Below are 23,698 nucleotides of genomic sequence, written 5' to 3' on the forward strand. Positions count from 1 at the left end.
AAGAATGACTTCACACTTATACCCCAAGGCTGGACCGCCCTTTGAAAGCATCAAATGAGCATGCGCATATGTCATTGTGAACAGAGGGGAAGAAGGTGGATCTGTGACATCTATTGTGATTAATGGATCCTGTATTATCAGCTGTGTACAGAGGTGCCACCTTTCACTATAATCCTGCCTCTGTTGATAAGGAGCCTGCTGAAAACTTTTACTGAAAGGATAGGAAGTATGAGCATAAAAAAGCCTCAGAGGTCAGTGTGAAAATTGAAAAATTACTAATTTTGCTTTTTTAAAAAGAGACCCAACTTGAAAAAAAAAGATTTTTAAAACATGTAACACAACAATCTGATTTAAACAAGTCATTAGACTCAACGACTTCTCAATCAAAATGCAAAAATATATACGAGAAATGAAGAAAACTAATAAGAACTTTGATGCATTTTACGCAACAACTTTATTTGAGCCAAAATGCAATTACAATAGAGATTGTCCACGTAGATCCATACATCGTTTACATAGGTGTATAGTAATAACTACATCATTTGTGCTTGTGGTCTGCCAAGAGTACAGCCAGGAGGACGACAAATCAATGCACTAGGTAGTAGATTACAGTCACTAGAATACTCTTGGTAAATGTTAAAAGCTAGTTCAGTCGGTATGTCCTTAACGCCTAAAATTCATGAATATAGATACATGTATTATAAAATAACATAAACCCCATACACCGGCCACCTATAACAAGTGGACCTTAATCAATGGACAATATTAAAAAAAGGTATTGTTCACGGAAATACATCAGGGACCGTAGAAATTCCCCCAGATAGGTGTCTTGATTTTCTATATATAATAAGATCAGTCACATCAATATCCGATCATAAGAATCAGCAATGACAACGTATTTTATAGATGAGAGTAAAAAATGCAAAGAAGGTTCTTACTATGAATAACTATAGCCAAAGATTGAAGGGTATGACGTAGGGTAGCAGAACATACACGCTCCTTCCAGTATTGTGCCTTTATGGGTATGGTCCTTTGCTAGGTGAAGAGAATGGGGCATCAGACTGCGCTGCTCGCCGGTCAGGATAATGTACCAGAGAAGTCCAAGTGGATGTAATAGAGAATAGACTTTATTTCTACGCGTTTCAGGACAGTCCTGAGGAAGTTGTGTGATCACCACGAAACGCGTAGAAATAAAGTCGATTCTCTATTACATTTACTTGGACTTTTCTGGTACATTATCCTGACCGGCGAGCAGCGCAGTCTGATGCCCCATTCTCTTCACCTAGCATAGGATCATCACATCGGGGCTTGCAGCAGCCGCCAATGCTAAGTGCAGTGGTTGTGTCTCACACAACCATAATAGGGGAGTGAATTTATACTATCTCTCATGAATATTCCCTTTATCTCGGATAAGACCCTATGTGCACTCTATATTCCTTCTAGCTACCTTGCCATTACGGGCATAACACTGACTGTTCTATAATACTGTATAATATTAATAACACTGTGATATTGGACTATTATATCTTTTATATGCTACTTTAACCTCTTTTTAATGCTCAGAATGGTGCAGGGAGCTTTAGCAGGTTCATAATAGTGAGAAGGTAGCAAGTGCAGCAAGGAGAAAAGGACCTCCATACCGACGCGTTTTATAGCTTCAAGGTATTCAAAGGGATGGGTACAATCCCGCCTCCATTGTTTCTATCATTGTTGCCCTTGCTACCCAAGCACGAGTCAGTAAGACATTGAAGACCAAGCATCAGTCATGATGAGGAAGGTGTTACCATTTTCAAAGACAGAGCTAGGGGCGAAGATTTAATTGGTTGCCCTATCCCCATGTCAAAAGGTGTCCGTATGTCGAAGAGCAAAACCAGACAAACCTGATAATTTCAAAGGGACTGCCCAACGATTTCATGCATATGTTGGTCTCATGACTCTCCCCTGACCATTGATGCTAAGAAAAAAAAAAGGGATCGGGCATATTGATTTTAACATATCTGATCGTTTGTTGTCATGCCACCATAAGGGGTGTCCAGGAGCCACTTAGTCTCCTTGTTTACTACACATGAACTCTTGGTCAAAGGGAGGAAAGTTGGAAAGAGTAGCTGTTGGACGAACGATTGTGCATGGGTTTGGGTAGGTAGGGAGGAATAGCCAAGCATTCGGCTAACAAGCGAAAGAGCACCTTTAATACTCTGAACAAGGCAGAGAAGTATGTTGGCACCTGAACTAGCGCCAAGGATCTGGAAAACATGACCCACCAGCTTTCCACCCCAACCGACTCACATGAATTCTCTCCAATGTATTTTTTGGAACTCTCTGATTCCTAATGGTAAAAATTGGGTGTTTTACTGTCAAACTATTGTCTAAGCCCATAAAACATGTACACTTTGGATTCAGCAAGCCAGAATATCCTAAATATATTCCCTGTAGAGTGAATTATGCCTTAGATTGTAAGTATATAACACAGTAATGTGGTCCTCATCTCATACTAGCACACAAAGAAGGTCACAACTACTGTACATGTGTTGTAGATGTCAGTACAAGCTACTGATATATTGGTAAGGTACAAGACGTCACTTTTTTTTCTCCAAAAAAATATCATATAAAGATTAAAAAAAAAAAAATCTCATGGTTACGTAGAGACTTTTTTGTAGGCCCCATACGTGTGGAAACCTGATGGTTAGAATATGGAGTCCTCTTCATGTAAGAGGTCTACTTATAATTGTCCTTGGAACACAATAGGTTGGAGCACGTTGAAGTGGTCAAGTGATGGTGGAACCCAAAAACTACAACAAGAGATTAACGTTTGCACATTGTTACCATAACGTATGGCTACAGTACAGCATATATACCTCATGTCACTCTAGGTTATATATTACAAGAATACATGTCCAAACCATAAGATCATGCCCGAAACTATGCATAAAACAGAAAAGTAACAGCAAACGAACATATGTCAAGAAAGATGTAGCATGCAGGGTTCGGTTCGAACAATACCATTCTTAGCACAGTGAAATTTGCAATTTTTGCCACATAATAAAACATCCAAGTTTACAAAATGTGCTTACAGATATACACACAAACACAGTAATTTTATACACTAGAGATCTTCACCAGTTCCTAAATGTATCAGGATAGCACGATCCACCATCTGTGTTTCCTTCAACTCTAGAAGAAACTGTTCGACAGTCTCTCAGGCATACACTGAATCATTCCTAATGAAAGCATTTCTTCTCAAGCTGTCTGTGGTCATTGGGGTGGAACATGTTTTTCTCCATTCTGTCAAATCTGATTGGCAAAAGATGTTGGGCCTGTTTGGTTGTATCGAGCCTGGTTAAAGTTTTGCTGGCCAATTCCACCTGGTTGTCCGAAGTTGGGTTGTTGTCCAAATCCTGCTTGTTGTTGGTTATATGGTGGAGTTGGTCCATAGGTATCTTGGTTGTATCCACCTTGGTTTAATGACTGACTACCAGACTGTTTTTCCATTGGCTCTTGAGGATATCTTTGTCCCGAAGCATGCCAGCCTGTCTCCTTGAAGACAAACCAGATGTTTCCAGCCCACAGAATGAAGTTTAGAAAGCCAAAAACCTAGAGGAAAAAGCAGAAAATGTGTTCTTAATGAATCTCAATAATGAAGACACAATTTGGAAAGTTGTCATTGTCACTGTTATGTGAATTGGAAAATAAGGGGTCTAGCAGGATATACAGTATATGAACTAGCATTTCCTGACCTACTATTCCCTTCTCTGGAACTATGGGACGATGCCGACCCCTGAAAAACAAGTCCATAGCAAAATGTCACCTCCACCAAACTCTACAGTGGGCACACTGTTGTCAACGGGTAACATTCTCCTGGCATTTACTAAAACAAGACTCATCCATCACACTCCCTATTCTCTTGATACCTCCCCAGAAAACCTCTGATCTTTACAAGATCTCCTTCTCTGGTCTGCTCTAGTCTGCTCCTCACACAACTGTCTTCATAATTCTTCAAGTACTTTGGTACTTGCTAGCCCAACCTCAACTCTCTCAGTTGCAACCTGAAATCCCCCCTCTTTAGGAAAGCCTATAACTTTCAACAACCGAGCTGCCACAACAATGCCATAAAAGCAACTTTTACGCTCACCTACAATTTTCTTCCACCTTATGCGAAGACTGCAAGCCCTTGCGATCAGGGTGCTCGCTCCCATGATATCAATCTGTCACTTACTTGCACTGTTTAGTTACTTGTTTTGTACCTGCTATGTATTGTTATGTTACATGTCCTGTAAACCATACTTTTACATTAAGGGCTTTTTAAAATAAGTAATAATGATAATACATGTAAACTGGCCCAAGACCATTACCCCTATCATGAAGATCAAAGCTTAAACTTTTTTGACTCTTGGCTAAGATTCAATCTGCTCTTGCTCTGTATCTAAATACCCAGGGAAAATAGACTGTCTTATTGGTAGATCAAGTCACCCTGTGCTAATGCACGTGCCCAGCCAGCCCGCCAACTACACACTGGTATATGGGAACCTTGGGTCATATTTTTCAATGGTCTCAATTTCACAGGACTGTGGATCCTGGAAGATTTGGAGATGACCCAGTATTAAAAATTAATTATTAATTATTCTTATTCTCAATTCTGCGCTGACATTACAAAAGCTATTTATGTATATATAGCTCAGAGTATAAGTTAACACCATATAGAGAGAACACGTGGTTTTGTGGGACATATATATTACGTCTCTTAGGAGGGAGGGGGCTGGTCACGTGGGGGCTGTCACCTCCTGCCTTCACCATCTGTAAGGATTCCGGACTTCCCTTGTTCCTGTTTGCCCTGATCCAAGATGTAGTCTTGGATCTCACCCTGTCATGGAACTTCCTGTCTGTCCTGATTATTTAAGTCCTGTGGTGTTCTGTGCCTGAGTATTTTGTGCTGCTGGCTCCTGAACTTCTGCCTGTGTTCTGGGGAACTCCCTGCTTCAGCTGCTCACTACTCGGTGGTCTGCCTCGCCACTTTCAGCTGCATCTCACCTCTGGAACTGCTGCGACTGGCAGCACACCTGTGGAAGGATTTCCCTTGTTTGCTAAGCTTTTCCCAGTGTTGTGCCTCTTTGCACAACCACACCAGGTGAGCAAGATTCTAGTGTTGCTTTTTTCATCAATAGAGTTCTTACTCATCTACTACGCTTAGATAGCATTCTCCCTCTTTTTCCCTTCATCCTCTTTCACCAGGACTTCATGCTCAATGCACCACCTGCTTATTATTGAACTTCCACAAACAAGTGCTGTGTGCACATGGGATCAAGTTTTGCTGGACTTCCTCGTTAAGTACTGTGTGCATTTCTACTTCACTTCTGCTGGATCCTCAAGTTTAAGTTCTGAGTGCATTTCCACTAATAATCTACTGGACTTCCTTGTCAAGTGTCTTGTTTGCCCCCTCGTCATATCCTTGCTGGACTGGTTCATATTAGCGGTCGCGTCCCGCTATTCACTATGCTGTAACCTCGTTACAATTGCAGGAATATCTGTGTTAGTTTTGTTAGCATTTCTGTTTTGTTTAAATACATCTTTTACTGCAGCTTTGCTCTCAGACTGGTTTTATCCCACGCTATCAGATTCCTTAGTACCTATATATTGTTACACCATCATTCTCCATGGACGTCAGACAAGTCACAGAAGGAATGAACAACTGGTAGCCATGATGACTTCAGACTTCACACAGACAGACGACTTTTATCATTCAGAACTTTGGGAAAGATATGGAACAAACGCTGATAGGAACAAATGGACAATCTGTTCGTAACTGTTTCACTTATTTTATGTTTTGCTGCAATGTGTTTTTTTCTGTGGACAATCCAATAAACCACTATATTTTTTATGAGAATATCATGACATTTTTTCTTTAAGAGTAACGTATCTGGTAAAAAGTCCTGATTAAATAAATGTGCCAAATAAGCATATTTAACACCCAGGCTTAAAAAGGGGCAGAGTTTACGTAAACCTTACCTACGATATACTCCCTTTGCTTAGTGGCATTCTTTGATGAGAGTAGGACGGTATGCCATTGACTAATCTTTGATTTGGGAGTATATAGGTAAAATAACGTATGAAAGCGCATGAAAATGATCAATACCAATTTGTGATTGTTTATGGATTACATTTTGCTCCCTGAGTTCAAGAGTTGTTGACTAGTGATGAGCGAGTGTACTCGTTACTCGGGTTTCCCAGACCACGCTCGGGTGGTCTCCAAGCATTTTGTAGTGCTCGGACATTTAGTTTTCGTCGCCTCAGCTGCATCATTTATGACTGTTAGCCATGCTGAATACATGTGAGGAATGCCTGTTTGTTAGGGAATTCCCACATGTATTCAGGCTGTCTAGCAGCCACAAATAATGCAGCTGCGGGCGATGAAAACTATATCTTGGAGCACTACAAAATACTCGGAGACCACCCGAGCATGCTCTGGGAAACCCGAGTAACGAGTATACTCGCTCATCACTATTGTTGACTTGTCTAGGTAGCTTCATACACAATGGTGCTTGATTTTGTGATGTCCTCAGAAATCTCCTTGGTTCCTGCAAAAAAACACCCCTACAAGGCGCGGCTCCAGGTTTTCGTAGGCAATGGGAGAAAGAGTCTCAGTGGGCCCCTATAACACATACCACAACTCATGATGCACAGATACGGCAGAGAAATATAGGGATAGTATAATGCCAAAGATTTCACATACTTCTTATATTATATGAGTGATATGTATTGCAACTTCTATAATAGCTCAGAAACTATTAACTAATATTGCGTCATACAGTATTATGGGCACCACATAGCACTCCATACAGAATAATGAGCCCCGATATATTGCTCTATACAGTATTGTGGACACCACATAGAGCTCCATACAGAATAATGTGCCCCATACATTGCTCCATACAGTATTATGGGCACCACATAGAGCTCCATACAGAATAATGAGCCCCAATATATTGCTCTATGCAGTATTGTGGACACCACATAGAGCTCCATACAGAATAATGTGCCCCATACATTGCTCCATACAGTATTATGGGCACCACATAGAGCTCCATACAGAATAATGAACCCCAATATAGTGCTCTATGCAGTATTGTGGACACCACATAGAGCTCCATACAGAATAATGTGCCCCATACATTACTCCATACAGTATTATGGGCACCACAAAGTGCTCCATACAGATTAATGGACCCTATATAATGCTACATACAGTATAATGAGCTACATACAGTATATTGCTCCATACAGTATAATGAGCCCCATATATTGAACCATACAGTATATAATAAGACCCATATAATGCTCCATACAGTACAATGAGCCCCATATAATGCTCCAAACAGCATAATTAGACCATATATTGCTCCACACGTAATGGGCTACATATAATAATGTTCCAGTATATTATGGGTCCGATATAATGCGCCATACTGTATAGGATGGACCCTACACAGTATAATGAGCCTCATATAATGCTCGATACAGAATAATGTGCCCCATACATTGCTCCATACAGTATTATGGGCACCACATAGAGCTCCATACAGAATAATGAACCCCAATATAGTGCTCTATGCAGTATTGTGGACACCACATAGAGCTCCATACAGAATAATGTGCCCCATACATTACTCCATACAGTATTATGGGCACCACAAAGTGCTCCATACAGATTAATGGACCCTATATAATGCTACATACAGTATAATGAGCTACATACAGTATATTGCTCCATACAGTATAATGAGCCCCATATATTGAACCATACAGTATATAATAAGACCCATATAATGCTCCATACAGTACAATGAGCCCCATATAATGCTCCAAACAGCATAATTAGACCATATATTGCTCCACACGTAATGGGCTACATATAATAATGTTCCAGTATATTATGGGTCCGATATAATGCGCCATACTGTATAGGATGGACCCTACACAGTATAATGAGCCTCATATAATGCTCCATACAGAATAATGAGCCTCATATATTGCTCCATGCAGAATAGGTCACACATAATGCTCCATATATAATGGGCCCCATAAGATGCTCCATATATAATGGGCCCCATATGATACTCCAGTATATGATGGGCCCCATATAATGCTCCATATACAATGGGCCCCATATAATGCTCCATATAAAATAGACCCCATATGATGCTCCAGCGTATGATGGGCCCCATATATTGGACCATTTTCCTCAATTAAAAAAATTGCTAAAAAAGCTTAATATTTTTCACTAATTTCCTTGATTTGGTTCTCTTTACCTACTTTTAGGACTTGTGTGAAAATCTGATTCAATTTTAGTTATATTTTATGCAGAAATATTGAACATTCTGATGGGTTCAACAAATTTAAAGAACCATTGTAGGTAAAAGAATATGGCATGATCTCTTTTCTTTTGCTGCATTTAGGACATTGTGAAATACAGAATGCCTTGATAATGGCATCTTGACTCCTCATCTCAACCAGATAATGCTTCGTCTGTCATTTTTCCTCATTTCCAATAACTGATAGAAAAGTGGACTTGACTCCAAACTTTAGGCGTCTGGAGTGTATGAAGACTTACCGTATGTCATCGTGGCATGGAGTCAGATTGGCATCGGCATGGAATGGCTCATAAAACCTAAAACCTGGCAGGACCTTACTTTGTTGAGTAAAATCTAAAGTGCGGCCCTAAACTAATGACCCTACAGATGTGTATGAAGGATCATGGTCACTTTTGCTGCCACCATTTCATTTCGCCAAGACATCGCCCCAATAAACTGCAGCATTTATCAGCTTGGTGGCTTCCCGCGGTGACGACACGCAGTGTCACCTTTCAAGTTAAAATTGAATTTGGTGATAAATGAAGAAGTGAGTGACTTTCTCATACATTATTCATCCCCTTGGTACATCTGTCACACGAGTGGCATTTATATTCAAATTATTGAGTGTCGCGAGAAAATGTAATCTTAAATGCTTTGTAGATTAAATTTCAAGACTGTGTGTGTTCTGGGGGGGATTGTAATTAGGTAACCTTGACATCGTGTGATTTATCGCACCTTAGACAATCTCCTCTCGCAGCTTCTGAAGGCAACTTCTACATTTTTGGATGAAATACGGCATCGAATCTATGATTTTTGCACAATAGAGTCAGAGCACTTGGAGGCGACCATCTGGAATCGCAGTGATACATGGTCTTTTAGAGGGTTGGTCCTCCAAAAGTGAATTTATCGGCTATCCTGCCATTTTCGAAATGCTATAACATGACAACTACGGAGCATCATTTCTGTTCATTCTCCACTGTTCTATTCCTCTGTTATTACTCCTAGAAATCTATGAATAAATTGAGAATTTTGAGAATTGTGTGCTCTCAGTTGGGGGCGTGTCCCTACACACCCTTGCGGGGTTCAATCAGAGCTGCCAGTTTCAGACTGGAGAGGGACACACCCCTTGACACCCAGTTATTGGTTGTCATTTTACAGCAGCTTTTTCTGGTGTAGATTGCGTTTATGCTTCGTTTTCTGGTGTGGATTGCGTTTATGCTTCGTTTTCAGGTGTGGATTGCGTTTATGCTTCATTTTCTGGTGTGGATTGTGTTTATGCTTCGTTTTCTGGTGTGGATTGCGTTTATGCTTCATTTTCTGGTGTGGATTGCGTTTATGCTTTGTTTTCTGGTGTGGATTGCGTTTATGCTTCATTTTCTGGTGTGGATTGCATTTATGCTTCGTGTTCTGGTGTGGATTGCGTTTATGCTTCATTTTCTGGTGTGGATTGCGTTTATGCTTCATTTTCTGGTGTGGATTGCATTTATGCTTCGTGTTCTGGTGTGGATTGCGTTTATGCTTCGTTTTCTGGTGTGGATTGCGTTTATGCTTCGTTTTCTGGTGTGGATTGCGTTTATGATTCGTTTTCTTTTGTGGATTGCATTTATGCTTAGTTTTCTGGTGTGGATTGCGTTTATGCTTTGTTTTCTGGTGTGGATTGCGTTTATGCTTTGTTTTCTTTTGTGGATTGCATTTATGCTTAGTTTTCTGGTGTGGATTGCGTTTATGCTTCATTTCTGGTGTGGATTGCATTTATGCTTCGTTTTCAGGTGTGGATTGCGTGTATGCTTCATTTCTGGTGGGGATTGCGTTTATGCTTCGTTTTTCTGGGGTGGATTGCGTTTATGCTTCGTTTTCTGGTGTGGATTGTATTTATGCTTCGTTTTCTTGTGTGGATTGCGTTTATGCTTCGTTTTCTGGTGTGGATTGTGTTTATGCTTCATTTTCTGGTGTGGATTGCGTTTATGCTTCCTTTTCTGGTGTGGATTGTGTTTATGCTTCGCTTTTTGGTGTGGATTGCATTTATGCTTCGTTTTCAGGTGTGGATTGCATTTATGCTTCGTTTTCTCATGTGGATTGCATTTATGCTTCGTTTTTTGGTTTGGATTGTGTTTATGCTTCGTTTTCTGGTGTGGATTGCGTTTATGCTTCCTTTTCTGGTGTGGATTGTGTTTATGCTTCATTTTCAGGTGTGGATTGCGTTTATGCTTCGTTTCTGGTGTGGATTGCATTTATGCTTCGTTTACAGTACATGTTTAATAAAGTTAGTTTTATTCAACGAAATTGCTGCAAAAACACTGTAAAAATGTTGAATTTTTTTCAGCATTTTTCACTGCCTCATTGCTTTCTACCTGCAAAAAAAACAGTTGAAAAAATGCTGACATGCTGCAGATTTAAAAAAAAAAAATGGGGACAACATCTACCTCCAAGGCAGGTGAAATGTTTCATAATGAGGAGATTTTGGACTGTAAGGAGCCCATTTACTGTTTTTGCACAGGGGTCCTTTTCCATATGTGTCCACCAATGGTTATGACCCTGCCCCTGAAGACCCAAAAACTACACATATTTTGGGTGGGACTTTGAACTATTAAAATATAAATAGAAAATAAAACCCAGACTCTGTTTTTTTTATATCTGTCACTAATTGTACCTAACAAAAATTAAAAGTACTAATAAAAATAGGGATAAAAAAGTTTAATGTATGTCAAAAAAGTGAAAAAAAATTATTTGAGTAATTGAATGAAAGAAAAACCTTGCAACAAATATATCAACATTAATGTACTATGAAATACCGTCCGTGCAGGATGGGATAAGCAGTGTTTATGTGGCACCGCTCATCTCCGTAGAATCATCGGACTCTATCATCAGAATGTAATGTTTAAGCTGTAACTGTCATTTCAGGAGAGCTTGCAGCAGAATGTCTGTGATGACTTCTAGCTCCTCCCCCTCCATAGAATGTCATAAGCACCAACTGACCATCTATCATCTCCTATCTCAGTAATGGATAATATGTCTTCACTCAAGTGAATGATCAGTCCCAGGAGGAGAAAGAAACAGATTTCTCAGGTAACACATCTTATTTTTATGTGTACTATTGATTTATGAAAAAAAAAAGGAATCTGTCAGCAGGTGTATGCTATATAATGTGATGTAGAGGCTGAGACCCTGATTCCAGTGATGTGTCACTTTCTAGGCTGTGTTTTTTTTTAACAATAAAAGCAGTGTTTTATCAGCAGGAGATTATCACTACAGGACTAGGTGTCTTGTGGATTCTGGTTCAACCGCGCCCCCAGCACTTACTGGAATCTTTCTGTTTACAATAACAGAAAGCGGCCAATCAGCGGTGGTGTGGGCGGGACTATACACAGCTCAGCATTCCAAGCTAGGCTAGATCTGCAACAGAAAAAGCTGTGATTGTATCAATACCGCTGCACCCAGTAAGCTAAGTGATACATCGCTGGAATCAGGGTCTCATACTGCTGTTGGATTCCCTTTAAATCAACAGTTACTTTAAAACCTATTAGCCTGGTCAATGCAAAATTATGTGACTATTAAGGCTGTGTATTTTAGGTTTTGTGTCAATTTCTTTTAATCTGAAGTATTGTAATATTTTCCTAAAATTTTGGATTTTTTTGAGGACCTCAAAACTTGGTCCCTGTGACCAACTTCTGCTGACATCTAATGATCTTACTTGACCTTTAAGTTTCTAATATCTGTATCCACCGGTCCCGGGGTCTCCGGGAGAATTTCTACATTGATGGGTTTCAGATACGAAGCCCGCAGCATCCTCCCCAGTCCGTCCATCACGTGCGACCAACTTACCACTGATGTATTCAGACTTGACATGACAGGACTGCGCAGCGCCATACACTTGTTGGAGGGCTGTTTACAAGCCGAAATCAGCAACAGGACTTCATCGGGGTCTGTCGCCACCTTAACATCGGAAAGTCCTTTAGCCCAGGCAGATGAGCTGACGAGCCACATGAATGAGAAGACCACAGTAACAATGAAATCCTGGGGAAAACATAAAAACAAAATAATAGACAATCAAAATGATAAAAAAAATATTTTACGGTATCAATGGCTACTGTCTTATATCACTTAGAATCCTAATGATTATCATGGATTTCCAATGTATCTGTAATAAATTTATGGAAAAAAATCCAGTCCGTAACCCTGGTCTACACAATTTTTTTGAGTAGTCATTTTGAAAATTTTTTGGAAGACTCTTGACAAAATTGCTCCAAAACACGCTTGAAAGACTCTTGATTCCTTCTGTAAAAACCCCTTTGCTGTCCATAAGTTCAGTCTTTTGGGAGCTTTTTTTCTGCTTCACATTTTGTAAAAAGCTAGGAGGGAGAAAAAAAAAAAGTGCAAGTCACTCCTCCGAAGCGGCTCCTGATGAAATCTGCTCCAAACTACTCACTGTCTAATCAAAATGCTGCAAAAAAAACATTGCAAAAACATTGAAAAACTCTTCAAAACTGATTAAGGAAACAAAAACGTGTCCAAAAACTCCCCAAGGAAAGAACGTTTCAGATAGCATTCAGATCCATTTGCATTTTTCACTCCTTGTTTCATTGCAGTCATTTGGTAAATTCAAAAGAGATCTTTTTATTTTCATTAACCCCCCAGAGCTTTTTTTGGGTTTTCGTTTTTCGCTCCCCTTCTTCCCAGAGCCATAACTTTTTCATTTTTTCCGTCAATATGGCCACTTTTGAACGACATCTTTGGTTTTACCACCGCTTAGAATTATCACCAAAAAGGTCTAGCTTCGTCTCATCAGACCAGAGAATCTTATTTCTCATAGTCTGGGAGTCCATCATGTGTTTTTTTTAGCAAACTCTATGAGGGCTTTCATACGTCTTGCACTGAGGAGAGGCTTCCGTCTGGCCACTCTGCCATAAAGGCCGGACTGGTGGAGGCTGCAGTGATAGTTGACTTTGTGGAACTTTCTCCCATCTCCCTACTGCATCTCTGGAGCTCAGCCACAGTGATCTCGGGGTTCTTCTTTACCTCTTACCAAGGCTCTTCTCCCACGATTGCTCAGTTTGGCTGGACGGCCAGGTCTAGGAAGACTTCTGGTGGTCCCAAACTTCTTCCATTTAAGGATTATAGAGGCCACTGTGCTCTTAGGAACCTTGAGTACTGCAGATATTCTGTTGTAACCTTGGCCAGATCTGTGCCTTGCCACAATTCTGTCTCTGAGCTCCTTGGCCGGTTCCTTTGACCTCATGATCCTCATTTGGTCTGACATGCACTGTTAGGTCTTATATAGACAGGTGTGCGCCTTTCCAAATCAAGTCCTATCAGTTTAATTACACACAGCTGGACTCCAATGAAGGAGTAGAACCATCTCAAGGAGGATCACAAGGAAATGGACAGCATGTGACAAATATGAGTGTCTGAGAAAAGGGTCTGAATACTTATGACCATGTGATATTTCAGTTTTATTTTTTTTAATTAAATTTGCAAAAATTTCTACATTTCTGTTTTTTTCAGTCAAGATGGGGTGCAGAGTGTACATTAATGAGGACTTTTTTGAATTTACCAAATGGCTGCAATGAAACAAAGAGTGAAAAATTTAAAGGGGTCTAAATACTTTCTGTACCCACTGTACATTCCTTAACGTGACTTTTGGGGAATCCTATAATCCAGGCGGACATGAGATTACGGTTTGCCTCCTGCTGTATAGACTCTAATTGCCTACCCCACATATATGCCAGTTGTGCCTGCTCTGTGGAGACGCTGGAGCAGCAGGACTGCAGGCAGATTTCAGCTCTGGAGCCTGTGAAATTGTGTATAATGGTTGGGAGTATAAATACTACTGTCTGTAACATAGGCTTATCCTGCTGCTGTTAGGACATGCTGGGAGTTGTAGTCTTGCAGCAGCTGGAGAGCTCACAGATTAGCACATGTGGAGAATTTGCCAACTAGCCAGCCTCCTCCATGTGCTGACGTACTGCGCCGTCTGAACACATGCAAAGCAACTTGGTGTAATGATGTTATGTGAAGCCTCGGGCACTCTACAAGCTTCAATGATAAATGGCTTCTGCTGTCCTCCTGTTGTGAGTGATGTTCATATAGAAATCATTATCTGCGCACAAGGGTTTCCCAGTTGCCTTCTTGTCACAGCTGGGGAGCAGCGAAGAGATGGAGAATTGCTATTCTTAGGAACATCTGAAGTCATTATAAGAATACATAAGAGCACAGGGCACTACTCAAAATGTGTGAGGCAAATAATTACCTAGCACTGAAATGTATTGATCTATGTAGAAATGAATTTCAGGAGCTGCACTCACTATTCTGCTGGTGTAGTCACTGTGTACATACATTACATTACTGTTCCTGAGTTACCTCCTGTATTACACTCCAGAGCTGCACTCACTATTCTGCTGGTGCAGTCACTGTGTAAATACATTACTGATCCTGAGTTACATCCTGTATTATGCCCCAGAGCTGCACTCACTATTCTGCTGGTGCAGTCACTGTGTACATACATTACATTACTGATCCTGAGTTACCTCCTGTATTACACTCCAGAGCTGCACTCACTATTCTGCTGGTACAGTCACTATGTACATACATTACTGATCCTGAGTTACATCCTGTATTATACTCCAGAGCTGCACTCACTATTCTGCTGGTGCAGTCACTGTGTACATACATTACATTACTGATCCTGAGTTACATCCTGTATTATATCCCAGAGCTGCACTCACTATTCTGCTGGTGCAGTCACTGTGTACATACATTACATTACTGATCCTGAGTTACATCCTGTATTATACTCCACAGCTGCACTCACTATTCTGCTGGTGCAGTCACTGTGTACATACATTACATTACTGATCCTGAGTTACATCCTGTATTATACTCCAGAGCTGCACTCATTATTCTGCTGGTGCAGTCACTGTGTACATACATTACATTACTGATCCTGAGTTACATTCTGTATTATACTCCAGAGCTGCACTCACTGTTCTGCTGGTGCAGTCACTGCGTACATACATTACATTACTGATCCTGAGTTACATCCTGCATTATACCCCAGAGCTGCACTCACTATTCTGCTGGTGCAGTCACTGTGTACATACATTACATTACTGATCCTGAGTTACATCCTGTATTATACTCCAGAGCTGCACTCACTATTCTGCTGGTGCAGTCACTGTGTACATACATTACATTACTGATCCTGAGTTACATCCTGTGTTATACTCCAGAGCTGCACTCACTATTCTGCTGGTGCAGTCACTGCGTACATACATTACATTACTGATCCTGAGTTACATCCTGTATTATACTCCACAGCTGCACTCACTATTCTGCTGGTGCAGTCACTGTGTGCATACATTACATTACTGATCCTGAGTTACATCCTGTATTATACCCCAGAGCTGCACTCACTATTCTGCTGGTGCAGTCAGTGTGTACATACATTACATTACTGATCCTGAGTTACATCCTGTATTATACTCCAGAGCTGCACTCACTATTCTGCTGGTGCAGTCACTGTGTACATACATTACATTACTGATCCTGAGTTACATCCTGTATTATACTCCAGAGCTGCACTCACTATTCTGCTGGTGCAGTCACTGTGTACATACATTACATTACTGATCCTGAGTTACATCCTGTATTATACTCCAGAGCTGCACTCACTATTCTGCTGGTGCAGTCACTGTGTACATACATTACATTACTGATCCTGAGTTACATCCTGTATTATACTCCACAGCTGCACTCACTATTCTGCTGGTGCAGTCACTGTGTACATACATTACATTGCTGATCCTGAGTTACATCCTGTATTATACTCCACAGCTGCACTCACTATTCTGCTGGTGCAGTCACTGTGTGCATACATTACATTACTGATCCTGAGTTACATCCTGTATTATACCCCAGAGCTGCACTCACTATTCTGCTGGTGTAGTCAGTGTGTACATACATTACATTACTGATCCTGAGTTACATCCTGTATTATACCCCAGAGCTGCACTCACTATTCTGCTGGTGCAGTCACTGTGTACATACATTACATTACTGATCCTGAGTTACATCCTGTATTATACTCCAGAGCTGCACTCACTATTCTGCTGGTGCAGTCACTGTGTACATACATTACATTACTGATCCTGAGTTACATCCTGCATTATACCCCAGAGCTGCACTCACTATTCTGCTGGTGCAGTCACTGTGTACATACATTACATTACTGATCCTGAGTTACATCCTGTATTATACTCCAGAGCTGCACTCACTATTCTGCTGGTGCAGTCACTGTGTACATACATTACATTACTGATCCTGAGTTACATCCTGTATTACACTCCAGAGCTGCACTCACTATTCTGCTGGTGCAGTCACTGCGTACATACATTACATTACTGATCCTGAGTTACATCCTGCATTATACCCCAGAGCTGCACTCACTATTCTGCTGCTGCAGTCACTGTGTACATACATTACATTACTGATCCTGAGTTACATCCTGTATTATACTCCAGAGCTGCACTCACTATTCTGCTGGTGCAGTCACTGTGTACATACATTACATTACTGATCCTGAGTTACATCCTGTATTATACTCCAGAGCTGCACTCACTATTCTGCTGGTGCAGTCACTGTGTACATACATTACATTACTGATCCTAAGTTACATCCTGTATTATACTCCAGAGCTGCACTCACTATTCTGCTGGTGCAGTCACTGTGTACATACATTACATTACTGATCCTGAGTTACATCCTGTGTTATACTCCAGAGCTGCACTCACTATTCTGCTGGTGCAGTCACTGTGTACATACATTACATTACTGATCCTGAGTTACATCCTGTATTATACTCCACAGCTGCACTCACTATTCTGCTGGTGCAGTCACTGTGTGCATACATTACATTACTGATCCTGAGTTACATCCTGTATTATACCCCAGAGCTGCACTCACTATTCTGCTGGTGTAGTCAGTGTGTACATACATTACATTACTGATCCTGAGTTACATCCTGTATTATACCCCAGAGCTGCACTCACTATTCTGCTGGTGCAGTCACTGTGTACATACATTACATTACTGATCCTGAGTTACATCCTGTATTATACTCCAGAGCTGCACTCACTATTCTGCTGGTGCAGTCACTGTGTACATACATTACATTACTGATCCTGAGTTACATCCTGTGTTATACTCCAGAGCTGCACTCACTATTCTGCTGGTGCAGTCACTGTGTACATACATTACATTACTGATCCTGAGTTACATCCTGTATTATACTCCACAGCTGCACTCACTATTCTGCTGGTGCAGTCACTGTGTGCATACATTACATTACTGATCCTGAGTTACATCCTGTATTATACCCCAGAGCTGCACTCACTATTCTGCTGGTGTAGTCAGTGTGTACATACATTACATTACCGATCCTGAGTTACATCCTGTATTATACCCCAGAGCTGCACTCACTATTCTGCTGGTGCAGTCACTGTGTACATACATTACATTACTGACCCTGAGTTACATCCTGTATTATACTCCAGAGCTGCACTCACTATTCTGCTGGTGCAGTCACTGTGTGCATATATTACATTACTGATCCTGAGTTACATCCTGTATTATACCCCAGAGCTGCACTCACTATTCTGCTGGTGCAGTCACTGTGTACATACATTAGATTACTGACCCTGAGTTACATCCTGTATTATACCCCAGAGCTGCACTCACTATTCTGCTGGTGCAGTCACTGTGTACATACATTACTGATCCTGAGTTACATCCTGTATTATACTCCACAGCTGCATTCTCACCTCTTCAGGGTTAAGAGATTAATTCTCCCTGCACTTTTTACTAGCTAATTCTGCTGATTACTTTTTTGGGGACAGACAAATTAAGCCTTCACTCCACATAATGTATAGTAAGTCATTAGAGGCGCTTCTGGATGTTTCCAACAAAGGCCAGCATTCGTTATGAATGCAGCTCTGGAGTATAATACAAGCTGTGTCTCTGCAGAAGATAAGTTTGGTAAAATGTTTAGAGTCACTTTGCTTTTTATGTAACGTACAGTACATTCTATAGATGGGATTCAATGGCAGACGTACATGGACTCTACAGTGGGCGGACTGGTAACATAAACCCTCTGAATTACCGCGTTGTCTCCTCGGAATCTATCAATTCATCAACTTGACCAATTAAATATTTATGCAGATGAGCAGGTAGTTCCCACCATTTACGGATTATTTAATTACAGCGCCGGGCGTCCTACAACCCACTGAGTGACATCGGACCCTGCGGGCAGTGGCGAGAGGATGCGGGGAATGAATTCTGCTCCAAGTTTGCTGTTTTCTGTAGATACCGTTCCATCCTCTTATATAACCGTTTGGAATGCGACGGTAACCTTTAATAACAAATGATACTACATACTTTTATTTTGCGTTGTATTTTTATGCTTTTTTTAATCTTTCATGTGTTCTGCAAATGCGAGAAGATAAAGCAAAATTCAAATGTCACCAACTAACAGAGTATAAAAACGTTCCCCTGCCCTAAAAGCAATCACCGGATAAGTCTGAATTGTGGTTTTGTGTCCGCTCCTTCTATTCTACAGAACTGCAAATCGCTCGTTTGTCCTTTGTGGCATCTTTTATACTGACATAAAAATCATTTTTTGTGCTGCTCCTAATTAATACTTGGGAGAAACTGAATGATCGCATGGAAGATTGAGTTTTTATTAAAATCTTCCAATAAGGGTAGGCTTACTGGAGTGTATAAAATATTGTGCAGAATTTCATCCAGAAAATTCAGATGATTTTTTTTTTCTCACTTGTCATTATTATTAATCATTTATACAGAACCATTTACAATTTCCTGTGCTATAGAATTGCAATGTATCCGTAAAGGACGGATTCTATACTGTGGCTCTGTATGGCATACAATTTTTTCACGCATTTCATTTTTAGAAGAAGCTAATGAATGCTGACATTTTTTTTCACAAGCCGATTTGGTCACTCATCTGCACTGCCCTATTTAATAAAATAGGTCGGACCGAAAATACGGTCGTGTGAACGAGTCCCTATAGTAAACATATGAATGCAAGTTAAGAAGAACCCTTTGACTTGCTACATCATTGTTTGTCGCTCTTTATGGATATTTTATCTGTCCGTGTAAGGAGACTCTGACCTCTTTGGGAACCGATAAGGATAATATGTTTCCCTGAGCTGTAACATTCAGGAGGCATCAGGCTCGGACTGCCCCACAGGAGAACAGGAGAATCTTCCGGTGGGCCGCTGTGCAGGACTTGGCCACCACCCACTTACAGTATAAGAGTAGCACTTGGTATAATACACTTGGTTCACCATATACAAGCAAAGGCAACATCTTTTTTAATTTACCAGTTATTGTTATTATTTTTTGTTATTGCCCCATTTCTTTCATTACGCTTTACATGTGAAAAGGGGTATACAGAGCAAAAAGCAAATACAATAATCTTAAACAAAACGAGTCACCGACTGGTACAGGAGGAGTGAGGACCCTGCCCGTGAGGGCTCACAGTCTACGGAGTACGGGTGAGGATACAGTAGGTGAGGGTAGAGCTGGTCATATAGTGGATCGGTGGTTACTGCAGGGTGTAGGCTTGTCGGAGGAGGTGGGTCTTCAGGTTCCTTTTGAAGGTTTCCATGGTTGGTGAGAGTCTGATATGTTGGAGTAGAGACTCACAGAGTAGAGGGGATACGCGGGAAAAATCTTGTATACTATTGTGGGAAGAAGAGATAAGAGGAGAGTAGAGAAAGAGATCTTGTGAGGATCGGAGGTTGTGTGTAGGTAAGTACCGGGAGACGAGGTCACAGATGTATGGAGGAGACAGGTTGTGGATGGCTTTGTATGTCATGGTTAGGGTTTTGAACTTGAGTCTCTGGGTAATGGGGAGCCAGTGAATGAATTGACAGAGAAGAGAGGCAAGGGAATAGCGGGGGGACAGGTGGATTAGTCGGGCAGCCGAGTTTAGGATAGATTAGAGGGGCGTGAGAGTGTTCGAGGGGAGGTCACAAAGCAGGAGGTTGCAGTAGTCGAGGCGGGAGATGATGAGGTCATGGACTAGGGTTTTTGCAGATTCTTGGTTGAGGAATGTGCGTATCCGGGAGATATTCAACCCAGTTTATTGCTATGGAGATTTGTGAATGAGGATAAAGTCATATTTGCATATAGCTGAAAAGTGGGGCCATAGAATTGATGTTACTGGTGGTCCCTCGGCACCCTAGTCCGACACTGGAAGGCATAGTTAGCTTATGAAGGGAGAAGAATTGGCCTAATGGTCATGGAAATTTGGATGGAAAAGGAAAGAAGCCATTTTGGGTCCACCATTGTTTTTTCGTCACCTTCTCTTTTCTATATATACGCTTCTAACCGGACCCAGTCGCCATTGCAAAGTATCGCGTTCCCTACGACTACGTCACCGAGTGTCGTAACTTTCCGCAGCAGCATTTTGTTTCGATGGAGAGAAGAGTGGAGTGATTAATGGTGACTGCCGGTCTGTATCCTGCGCTGACACATGATCGCCCATCTGCAATGCGCAGTCACATCTGCAGCCCAAGAAATATGATTGCAATTAGCATCTGTCTCCGCAAGTAACGAGTAACAGACAATAGAGAACAATGGCACCGCGACGAGCGCTGGAGAAGGTAGCGCCTATTCCAGGAACCCTCACTGGTAATTAAAGGCTTTGTTATAAAATACTAAAATAGATCTTCCCTTGAACATTTAATGTCGCTTTATCGCAATGTTTGCTTAAAGAAGGACATTTTACTTGCATGTTCCAGGATAATAGGGGAGCGATAATTACAGTTTACCGACTGGAGTAATACATGCAATAATGTTACTGCTGGAGACAGCCATTTACACAATACAGGGTCTGGTGTGTCCCAGCGGAGTCTAAAAAGTTCAGTTTTACTTGGCTTGGTTTCAGTCGCCTTACTAACATCCAATGGGCTGCAGTGCGAAATTGGGCCACTTCTAGCGTTCTAGATTCTATAAAGACATGCATGTTCACCCCACATGTAATAATGTCCCCTGTCCCCTTCCTGTAAAAATATTTCCCTTCCTGAGCCCCTTCCAACAATAATATCACCCATCCTGGCCCCTTCCAATAATAAATGTTCCCCATCCTGTGCCCCTTACTATAATAATGTCTTCAATCCTAGGCAACTCCCAGTAAAAATGTCCCTCATACTGGACCCTATCCTATATGTCCTTCATCCTGGGTCCCTTCCTGGTATAATGCTCATCCACCCTGGGCCCCTTCCAGATATAATGTTCCTCATTTTGATACAATGCCCCCATCCTGGGTCCCTTCCTAAGATAATGCCCCTCTTCCTAGTTTAATGTCCCTTATCTTGGTACAATGTCCCCCATCCTTGGCCTCTTCCTGATATAATACCCCTCTCCCATCCTGCGCCCCTTCCTGGTATAATGTCCCACATCTTGGTGATGCTTTAGAATGTAGAAGGAGTGAACGATGCTCACATGGACTCCACTCAAAGTCAAAGGGACTGACTGGGACAGACAAGTACAGCAATAAGTGACCTCCATCAGTCCCACAGATTTTGATTTAAGAGTCAGGGCAAGTGGTCGCCTGCTGCTCCAATCCAAACAGGACACATATGATAGGACCTCTGTCCTCTTTATCAGCTGGGGAGAGTCATGTTTAGATTACTATCTATCTTGTGGATCAGATTTGTTTGTATTTTATTGATACATTTTTGTTATAATTTTTTTTCAATTTTTCATATTAATTTATTTATTTCCATAGTTATCGAATGTAACACAGGATCTGCCATTCACAATAAATGATATCACAGCTCACCTCCTCCTCCTGTACAATGACTGATAACACCTCTATACACAGTAGATAACACAGGATCCACCATTCACAATAGGCGATGTCACAGCTCACCTCCTCCTCCTGTACAATGACTGATAACACCTCTATATACTGTAGATCAGAGGTGTCAAACTGCATTCCTCAAGGGCCGCAAACAGGTCATGTTTTCAGGATTTCCTTGTACTGCACAGGTGATAATTTAATCACCTAGACACATAATGATTACAGCACCTTGTGCAATGCTAAGGAAATCCTGAAAACATGACCTGTTTGCGGCCCTTGAGGAATGCAGTTTGACACCTCTGCTGTAGATAACAGGATCCACCATTCACAATAGGCGATGTCACAGCTCACCTCCTCCTCCTGTACATTGACTGATAACACCTCTATATACAGCAGATAACACAGGATCCACCATTCACAATAGGTGAAGTCACAGCTCACCTCCTCCTCCTGTACAATGACTGATAACACCTCTATATACAGTAGATAACACAGGATCCACCTTTCACAATAGGTGATGTCACAGCTCACCTCCTCCTCCTCCTGTACAATGACTGACAACATCTCTATATACAGTAGATAACACAGGATCCATCAAACACAATAGGTGATGTCACAGCTCACCTTCTCCTAATGTACAATGACTGATAATACCTCTATACACAGTAGATAACACAGGATCCACTATTCACAATAGATGATGTCACAGCTCACATCCTCCTGTACAATGACCGATAATACCTCTATATACAGTAGATAACACAGGATCCACCTTTCACAATAGGTGATGTCACAGCTCACCTCCTCCTCCTGTACAATGACTGATAACACCTCTATATACAGTAGGTAACAGGATCCACCATTCACAATAGGTGATGTCACAGCTCACATCCTCCTCCTGTACAATGACTGATGACACCTCTATATACAGTAGATAACACAGGATCCACCATTCACAATAGGTGATGTCACAGCTCACCTCCTCCTCCTGTACAATGACTGATAACACAGAATAATGACTGATAACACAGAAGCCACCAGCCACAATAGGTAATGTCACAGCTCACCTCCTCCTCCTGTACAATGACTGATACCATCTCTATATACAGTAGATAATGCAGGATCCACCATTCACAATAGGTGATGTCACAGCTCACCTCCCCCTCCTCTACAATGACTGATAACACCTCTATATACAATAGATAACACAGGATCCACCATTCACAATAGGTAATGTCACAGCTCACCTCCTCCTCCTGTACAATGACTTATAAAACCTCTATATACAGTAGATAACACAGTATCCACCATTCACAATAGGTGATGTCACAGCTCACCTCCTCCTCCTGTACAATGACTGATAACACCTCTATATACAGTAGATAACACAGGATCCACCATTCACAATAGGTAATGTCACAGCTCACCTCCTCCTCCTGTACAATGACTGATAAAACCTCTATATACAGTAGAT

At 41.2% G+C, this 23,698-nt stretch overlaps 1 protein-coding gene across 4 annotated transcripts in view; it reads right to left on the reverse strand.

Annotated features, from left to right (window-relative positions):
- Window positions 1-430: 430 nt before the first annotated feature.
- Window positions 431-23,698, reverse strand: part of SYNPR (synaptoporin) — a 163,398-nt gene continuing 140,130 nt past the window's right edge. For 2 of the 4 annotated variants that reach the window (XR_011314990.1, XR_011314991.1), the window contains 3 exons: window positions 12,165-12,356; window positions 1,269-3,591; window positions 431-1,066 (listed from right to left, as the gene is read on the reverse strand). Coding sequence is in view for 2 of the 4 variants with exons in the window: in XM_069736588.1 (XP_069592689.1) it covers window positions 3,286-3,591; window positions 12,165-12,356 (498 nt within the window). In the remaining 2 variants the exon portion in view is untranslated. Of the gene's footprint in view, window positions 3,592-12,164; window positions 12,357-23,698 lie in introns of all 4 variants that reach the window. The other 2 variants (XM_069736588.1, XM_069736589.1) reach the window with 1 other exon arrangement.

This window comes from Ranitomeya imitator, chromosome 8 (genome assembly GCF_032444005.1).
Source record: "Ranitomeya imitator isolate aRanImi1 chromosome 8, aRanImi1.pri, whole genome shotgun sequence".
In the NCBI taxonomy this organism is placed as follows: domain Eukaryota; kingdom Metazoa; phylum Chordata; class Amphibia; order Anura; family Dendrobatidae; genus Ranitomeya; species Ranitomeya imitator.